The sequence below is a fragment of the Telopea speciosissima genome, chromosome 8, assembly GCF_018873765.1.
Source record: "Telopea speciosissima isolate NSW1024214 ecotype Mountain lineage chromosome 8, Tspe_v1, whole genome shotgun sequence".
Taxonomy (NCBI): domain Eukaryota; kingdom Viridiplantae; phylum Streptophyta; class Magnoliopsida; order Proteales; family Proteaceae; genus Telopea; species Telopea speciosissima.
In genome coordinates this window covers 2556259-2565445 of record NC_057923.1, presented here as the reverse complement: position 1 = coordinate 2565445, position 9187 = coordinate 2556259, and the positions used below count along the sequence as shown (strand labels likewise).

General features: G+C 37.3%; 1 protein-coding gene across 1 annotated transcript; it reads right to left on the bottom strand.

The window, feature by feature from the left end:
• Window positions 1-1074: 1074 nt before the first annotated feature.
• Window positions 1075-2025, bottom strand: LOC122671117 (transcription factor bHLH137-like). Its single transcript, XM_043868213.1, has 5 exons — window positions 1858-2025; window positions 1577-1744; window positions 1367-1432; window positions 1198-1266; window positions 1075-1086 (listed from the first exon to the last, which is right to left on the bottom strand). The coding sequence occupies exons 1-5, from the start codon at window positions 2023-2025 to the stop codon at window positions 1075-1077; spliced, it is 483 nt and encodes a 160-aa protein (XP_043724148.1).
• Window positions 2026-9187: the final 7162 nt, after the last annotated feature.

Below are 9187 nucleotides of genomic sequence, written 5' to 3'. Positions count from 1 at the left end.
AATTAATGTAAGAAGACAGAAGCGACATGTTTTTCATATGCATGGTGATAACCACCGATCATTAATTGTAATTACATACATACATAAACAATATCCATCGTTATGTTTGAGTGATAAGAAAATAAAAAAAAAAAGAAAAACATAATAAGATAAAAATGAGCAGATGACAATCATTGAAGAACTAGCTTAAATATAGGCTCGATCTGAGGTAAAGGACGCAGCCCCAATTGGACCTTTAACGACAGATCGAGGGTCACAATCCAGAGCAGAAAAGAAGTCCAAGTGATTAGAAATACACGCACATGTATGCATGCATATATCCAAACTTCCATATATATATATTTATTTATTAAAGCACATAAATGAAGATGATATATATGCTGCTAATTATCTCGATCTCCAATTAATATTATGTTTTATTATTACATAAACTTGTTCATTAATTAATGAATTAGTACTCAGAAATAACAGAGAAGTTGTTGAACCCAGATGATGATGATTGATTTATAAGGATCGGATTTGTTTCTGGTCCAGTACGTCCTCTACGACATCCCCAATGAATAATAGATCTGCATTTTCCTGAAAAATGAAGATGAACCATGTTTGATATGCTGTATTAATAAGTACTTACTTAAGATATTGCTGCAGTTTAATTTTGTTAAATCTGGTGTAATTACTGGAAAGTATTATCTTTCATATATATACCTCCTCATCACAGAAGACAATATTAGGGGGGCTCTGCATGCCCTTGTTGCATTGACAAGCAAACAGAAGTACTACTGTCTAAAATAGGGTAGTCATTATTTAATGTGGTGTTGAAGGTAGTTGCATCTTCTGCCAAACTACCCAGTTTCTGGAATTGCATTAACATTATGGAAGTTAATTGTCATATATACTGGACCGACCAAATTAAAGTAAAGTAAAGAATATATATATATATATGGATTTTTTGTACCGAATGAATATTTTACCATGAAATCATCCAAGTCCTCCCCAAAGCCGTAATATTGCATGTAGTGATTCACAGAAGCAAGCTTCATAGAAAGATACTGAAACAAGGAAATTTAACAACCATTAATGATTCTCCTTCTCATTAATTAATTTAAACAAAATTAAGTAATTAAATTAAAAATAGTTGAAGGAAGCTTTGTTAATTAATCGATCATGTCTCTCTTTAATAATGGAATTAATTATTACCTGAACCTGATTCTGTAGGGATTGGACGTAGTCGATTATTGCATCCAACACAAGAGCCTTGCCGTTTATCTATTACCATTAATCAAGGACATTAATTAATGAACTATTCACGATCCTCATCAATTAAAGCTCATCAAAGAGATGGAAGAATTAAAACTGAAATTTCCACCTGGTCAGAACCAGGAACAAGAGCTTGCAACTGCTTCATCTTCATACTAATTTTCTCTCTTCTTACCTGAAAAGTGAAAACCCAGTAATTAAAGAAAAATCATTAATTAATTAAGCTGTCATGAATCATGATATGATAAATGGGGGTGGGGGTATGAATGTAATTAAGGAAGTTGTGACGTGTAATATTATGTTGTTAATTTTATTATACCCTTTCTGCAAGGCTATGACTGTCTGTTGCTTGGCCTCTCCTTGCTCTTACATGAATGTAGTCTGTTGGGGTCCTCCCAGCTGCTTCAATAATAATATATTTCTTCTTATTCGTAGAATTCCATTTATTATTCTTTCGTTGTTTCTTGGCTTTACCTTTTGTCACGTCCTAATCACGCAAAGGAATCATATATCATAGAAATGAAACAATTCTATTCAAGCTATAAAAAAAACAATGCAAGACTACCCAGAAAGTTTCAAGCTAATTAAATACGTACGTACCCTGAAGTTATCCATTTGGGTTTTCTTGGTGAGAGTGAGGACTTGATCATCAGCAGTTTGAGTTTGAGGAGGAGGAGGAGGAGGAGGAGGAGGAGGAGGCTCAATCACTGAAGCTTCTTCTTTATCATCATCACCATTAATATTACTACTACTACTACTACTACACATCATTAATAATCTGTCGTCTTTGTTTTCCAGGCCGCAACTTTCTGATCCATTAACTGTTACATCCAAGGCATCATCAACATTTTGATGATGAGGAGGAGGAGGAGGAGGAGGAGGATCAGACGAGTAATAAGTTGTGAAAAAACTGTCTTCGATGTCTCCAAAACCTGATAAGCTTGGTGGGATCCAAATGGGAGGGTTAGGAAGCCAATCCGAATGGAGAAGGGAATAAGGGGATAAGCATTGGTCTGAAAAGTACTCTGCCATTTTAATCTTTGAAATAAATTTGTATTTTGTAGTGAAGAACTAATTGTTCTTGAGAAAGAAAGATAAAGACTAGTAAGACAGAGAAATGGAGAAGTAGCAGTCAAGGAAGATTTGGGGTGGGACAAATAAGAGAGGCCGTCAGGTTTATATAAAGATCGTAAAAGGAGAGAGAGAGAGAGAGAGAGAGAGAGATGCAGAAATTCGACTGGGCTCATAAGTCAAGTCTGAGTCTGGATTTTCTCCGACGATATTGTAGAGGATTCTTCTCCAATGACCTTCTCCAAATGTCACGTGATGTCAATTAATGGAGAGTTAGCTACTATTCCCTTATTTTTTATTTTTTATTTTTTTCTTTTTTTTTAGGAATTCATAAATCATGATTGAGATGAAATACGTAATTAAGATGGAGTCCAGGAATCTGAGTCAAGAATCTAATCTCAAATCTCTCTCTCTCTCTCCCATACACCTTATGCCAAAGAATCCTGCAACTCACATTGGTTTCTCTTCATTATCTGTTTACATCTCTTGACTGTTTCTGTGTTCTGCAAAATACGCTACAAGTGCTGCATCAATCAATTTGGATCCTCTAATGCTACCAGTCCTACGTCATGTTGCGCAGACATAGGGCTGCATGCAATGACTGCCTTACCCCTACCCACGGCCCTGTGTCTGCGCAGGACTGGCAGCACATCGTAGAGGATCTGGAACCTACATCAACTGCCGTGTGAATTGAAGCCAAAGTCGGAATCGGATCGGCCAATTCGTATCAGTATTGGTATCGGATTGGCCAATTCGTATCAGCATCGATTGAGACCAATACTGATTCCTGACCGATCCTGTCTCGGTGGACTAGTACAGACAAGGGTAAAAATTTAAATTAAAAATCTAATTTTTTTAAAGGAAGCAGGGGTAAACCTAACCGATCTGGATCGGTAGAGACCGATATCAATTACCAAACCCATGGTTTTAGCGCATGGTATTGGATCAGGTATCGGTCACTTGCAAACCAATATGATACCGCTACGGTATCGACAAGGATCGACCATATCTGACAAAATTGCCCTTGATTTCTCTTTAAAAAAAGTTATTTGGTTGTTTTACCCCTTGTTTGTACCGTGCCACCGATACAATATTGACACAATATCTGGATCGGCCACAATTGAAACCGTTACATCTCGCCCCGATACGAGCGATATGATATCGATACATATCGTGGACGATGCGATAATAGCTAATACCAAGTTAAACACTCTAGTCAAAGCTTTTAAATTTAACTTTAACTTCTACCAAAAAAAAAAAATAACTTTAATGATTTGTAGCTAATGTTTTAACACGGTTGGGACATATCTTAATTATCTATTTCAACTCAATCACGATTTATGAATTCCTAAAATAAAGGGAGAGAGCCAAAAAAAAAAAAAAATAGGGGATTGAAAGTTAACTCTCCGTTAATTAACATCAAACGTGGCATTAAAAGAAGGTCATTGGAGAGAAATCCTCTTCAATGTCGTTGGAGAGGATCCGGACTCGTCAAGTCTCTCCTCCTTTCCTTCCTTCCTTACTCTCAGTCAAGCTTTGTACATTAGAACTTTATTTTGTTTAATCAGTTTTCATTTTTAGAAGTGGTGAAATAAGGAAGGTCAATGAGGTCAAGAATGAAAGGTGGGTAGTTTGCTCCCTAGAAACGTGTAAAGATAGAGTTCCACAATGGTTGCTCTCTCTTTCTGGTACTTTGCCTCACACAAGCAACACATGGTTGATAGCGATATGAACTGCAAATCGGCTCTCCTCCAGCCCTAGCAAGTATCGGTACCCCAATCCAACACCACTTTTCTAAAACCATGAGCAGCCGAGTAAAACCCCCTCCAAAAAAATTTAAGAGAATGTGATTGTGATTTAAAGATGGGTGAAACTGGCCACAACAATCCAAGATACCAATGGATCATTTACACGTACATGTGAGAGGCCTCCACATCTTCCATTTTCGCCATTTACATAGGAAGAAAGGGTATGTATGGAAACAAAAGAGACATGTGTTTGCCTCTCAGATGTACGTTCACTATGTGTATGTGCAAAGATACTGAACTCATCCAAGACTCTTGTGCAATCAACATCTTTGAATAATACAAGAATGGGAAAATGTTCTCTGCACTGAGGGTGCAAAATGCGCCAGACATGGGGGTGGGCAAAATGACAGGTCTGCCTCCCTGAATGATCAGAATGGCCGCCCAATCCTGCCCCATGTGTCTAGGCGTAGGGATCCAGATCTTCTACAGCGCAACTGCCCGTCCGGCCTGAGCAGCGCAGACACTGGGCCCCGCACAATGACCGCCTTACCACTGCCCGAGCGCCTTACCCGAACGGGAGTAAGGCGGTCATTGCATACGGCCCTGTGTCTGTGCCGCTTGGGCAGTTGCGCCGTAGAGGATCTATGTCCCTAGGCGCAGCGCCCCGTGTGCTCCCAGGCAAAGAACATTGCACCTGGCAATGTAGGGTATGCTAGTTGACTCACATGTTTTCTTTTCTTTAAAAAATTAATAAAATATTCAATATTGAGATGTAAGAGCGTGTAGCCCCACACCGTCAACTCAAAAATCATTCTCCCTTAACTAAAATCGCCATCCCTCTTATCCCTTTGTTTTTTTCAAGACAAAAAAACGTGGGTAGTGAGAGATGTCATTCAACAGTTTAATAGAAAATTATCGTTTCCTGAGGTTTACATTATAATTAGGTCTTCTGATATTTAGGATTCTTTGATCTTTTAATTTTTCATTTTAGTTTTATTCTGTAATGAGCTTTTCAATTTTTTCTATTTATTTAATTTTAGTAAAATTCTTCCATTTATAACACTTAAAAAATGCAAATAACAATATTAGGCTACAATTTTACACATTTATGGTTTGAAAACTTTAAATTAAAAAGGAAAAACCAATCACTTAATAGCTAGTCATTAAAGGCACAAAATGGAGCAAATGATACTGAAGAAGATCCACATTAATTCAAAAAATTTTAACCCCAATTTGGATCATAATGCTACCTCCGATTTAATGATCACATGGAATTCGGGTTAGGCAAATCAATTTCTCAGATCTGATCTTGGTAGTATCTCCTAATTTTATCTTTGTTAATTGTAAAGTTTTTCTTCACCCATAAAGAAAGAAGAATTCCTTCTCCACTAAAGATATGACCCCATGATTGGAATCTTTAGGTTCATTATTATGCTCCCAACCCTATTGACATAGTCGAAACTATCCTGCTACTTGGCAAACTGATGGTGTTGATGCCATGGTGAAGGAATCAGGTGAAGAAAATGATTAGACCTAGTTTCTAAATCCCTTAACATGTTTTACGCCCTAAATTCAATCGAATGGATTGCCGAATATTGTTAAAATTACTAGGAAAAAGGTTCTCTGAACTTTGGAGTAGGATACACTAGCAAATCTGTGTCTATCTCTCTCCTCCAAACATAAAATGACCTCTTTGCCCTTCCTATATATATGATACTATTTTATTGCATTGCATTGATGCGTTTCTGTGTGCCTCTTGCTTAGAGAACTCAAAAATAGAAACCAGAGTCATCATATGAGAAGGAAAGAGAGAGAGAGAGAGAGAGTGTGTGTACAGTGTATGAGGATGGATTTTCCCCACGTTTCCCACATTGCTGACATATAGGATCAACTAGCACTCGATGTTCAGCTGATCCTTTCCTTTGGCTCCTGTGCATCAGGGCAGCCGGGCTACATGTGCTGCGCTTTGGCCACCTTACCCCTGCCCAAGCGCCTTGCCAGAGCAAGGGTAAGGCGGTCAAAGCACAGCACCTTGAGTCTAGAGCTGCACATGCAGCCCGGCTGCCCGGATGCACAGGATCTTTTTCGTCCTTTCCCACATCGGTCTTACCTAAAAATTAGGCTAGCCACATGCCAATGGCCCCTTGCTCGGGTAGCTTAGCTTCCGGCATTACCTTGAGAGGCAAGTCCCGAGGTGTTGCAAGCCTGGCATATCAATGCAATGCATATATGATATGAGACTTTGACCAAAGTCATGTTTAGGGTTCTAGTGAATCATGGTTTATGAGAGATGTTCTGGTATAGCTCTGCTAGTGGGCCTCTTGGCTTCCTTAAGATGTTCTTCCTGTGTATTGGATTCGTCAGATCCTTAATTTCTTCAATTAGATGTTAATGTGAATGAACCATAATTATATAAACCCTATTTCTAATAGATTGACCCCAAAATAGTATATCTAAATTATAAGAAATCCTAGAGAAGCCACAATTGTGGAATTTAAATCTTGCAAAAGTTCACATGTAGCTGATATTTAACAAAATATATTTCTGTAGAGCGTATGATGTCAATGGCCCGAGATAGAGCACTCGATGGGTTAGGGTGGCCCCCATTTCGCTTTACCAACCCTAAGAAAACTCTGAATACAGTCCGTCATTGTTTGTACAGACAAACTTTTTGGAGCCTCTTAGCTCCTTCAAGATGATGCCCTGAGAAAACAAATTTATCGTCCACCTACATCAATAAAGGTGAAAGGTAGAAGCACAGCTCTATCCCTATGGGTTGGCCCTTAGCTGTTTAGTGTTACTGTGGTAAGAAGGTCGAAGCACGGTTCTATCTCACATGGGTTGGCCCTTGGCCATTAATTAGTGGTAGAAGGTACATATAACATGCCTTTGGCATTCAAGGCAGCATGGAATAGTGGAAAGCAGATCGATAAAGAAGCTTTAATTCATCAAATTAGATCCTTAATTGCATATTGTCAAAATGTACTCGTTTCCTCAACTATCATCATGCATGACTCACGAGGATATTTCTTATGTATTTTATTTTGGGGAAAAAGATCCGCAGGAGAAAACCCTTGCCCTTTGTTATGAGTTATGACCCTCCCGTCTGACACCATGGTGGTGGGACCTCATGCGTTGGGTACATCCCTCTTTTGTTATGCTTTAAGTTTGGGTAACTTTATAATCATTGATGTGAACATTGAAACATGTGCCAATACCTTATTATTTATATTGGCAAGACTTATTAGAACGGTCCAAGTCTTATTAAGCTTACGAAGGACTTTCAAATATTTACCATGTGGTAAATTAATGACACAAATTTAGTCAAAAGGTAGATCCTAAGGTCTTTTGTTCACATGTAAAATTACAATTACAATGAGATGGGCGGCCTTGTAATTTTGTTTAGCAAAACTGGACCGTTCAAATGAGTTTTTCTCTATTTAATTTAAACTATAGGTCGACCATTTTGCCCAAATGTTCCAACCCTTGGTTTACTTTTAGAAACATTGGTATGAAATAATAGCAACATGGAAGTATATTTGTAGGTTCTCTGAGTCAGGCATTCCCTATGCTCTCTCACATTTGATTTTTTTACTATTCTTCTCTCGTATAAAAAAATATAAAGAAAAACTTCTTTGAGAGATGGCTTAAGAAATGGAATAGGTTTAGATCGAGAATCATATATTTCTCATATTTATATTTATGGCTCTGTTTGTTTTGATATAAAATGTTTGTAAGAAAGACAAAAATTATATTTATATGTATTACAACTTTTTTGCATAAAATAGTGAGCCCAGTTGTGAAATTTTATGTTTTTTTATATTATTTTTATGAAATAATCTCCACAATTAAAAATTGGCAAAGGCTTTTCTAATTCAGTAAGGCTAGAGAATATCTTTAGACTAACACCATGTTTTATCTTGACCATATATCTAAAATTAAAAAATGGTCAAAATATACCACATGTCAAATTTCAAACTTAGATTCCACCATTTTATCTCTTGTATCTTCATCATTCATTTCTTTCATAGAAGTTTTATTTTTTTAGTATATTTTAAAACTCTCTTTAAAAATATTTCAAAACTTTATTTTGCTACTTGGAGTATGAGAACTGCAGGTTTATCTATCCGCAAAATTTTAGGTCCATCCAATCTGCAACGTGAAGCTATGTGTGCTAATCTAAAGAAGCTCTCCAGAACTGCTAGACTAGAAGTGTTAAAAATCGTAGGGTCTTTATTTTGTTTCTACCCATTTTACATGGTTAGAATCATGTCACAAAAACAGATTGGAGGTCTTCTGATTGGTTGTTTTTTATTTTTATTTTAGTTATTATTTTGATAAATCCATCACCCATGTTTTAGCAACCAATGGGAGCATGTTGCAAAGTTTCCCTGAGAATCCAATGTTCCATTGGTCTTTGTTTTTTTAAATGTAAATGGTGTGCAGTCTAGGTTACAGGTACCAGTATCAATGGTTGTATTGTTGTTGGAAATAATTTATCCAAACTATGAATATCAACGAATGTAAATAGGGAGATAGAATACTTATCTTAATTGTAGACAAAGTGAGGTTGATGACGGAATCTCAATCATCACGAATCTGAAAATCATGAAGAAACTTGAGGAATCGATGGAGCTAAGTCATGCCAAATGGTCAGTCTTCTTAAGACTATTAATGCCCCCTATAGTGTAAACCAGATTCTTGCGAATCAGCCTCCAAGGTTTTTTTTTTTTTTAAATATGAGGCTATCTAGTTATGATGCATTTCACTTGTTAGGCCACTAAAAGCACCAAAGATTAAGCTCAATTGAATATAAACAATAGAAAAAGATTGTCTACAAAATTATTGGAGAAATTAGCTAAACCTCCTCTTCATCGATAGGAGAAGAAGAGACACCAATAAAGGGTGTCTCCAAAACACATGGATTAGGCTCTTTTACGGCGCAGGGGTGCGTCACACATCTTGTGGTGTGGCACCACATCTCGCCATGTATACGAGCTCCCCTTTAGATGGCCTGAATCGAATTGGAAATCCGGATTTCAAAATCCAAAAATCCTCCTGTACATCATGTGCCCCACCCACGTCTGGATTTCTAGCTTGATCCAGGCCGT

Excerpts from the sequence above, each read along its gene's own strand:
- LOC122671117 (XM_043868213.1), bottom strand. The coding sequence starts at position 2,025 with ATGTGTAGTAGTAGTAGTAGTAGTAATATTAATGGTGATGATGATAAA. Across the intron at positions 1,745-1,857 it reads CCCAAATGGATAACTTCAGG|GACGTGACAAAAGGTAAAGC; the intron begins GTACGTACGTAT and ends TTGCGTGATTAG. Across the intron at positions 1,433-1,576 it reads GTCATAGCCTTGCAGAAAGG|GTAAGAAGAGAGAAAATTAG; the intron begins GTATAATAAAAT and ends TTCACTTTTCAG.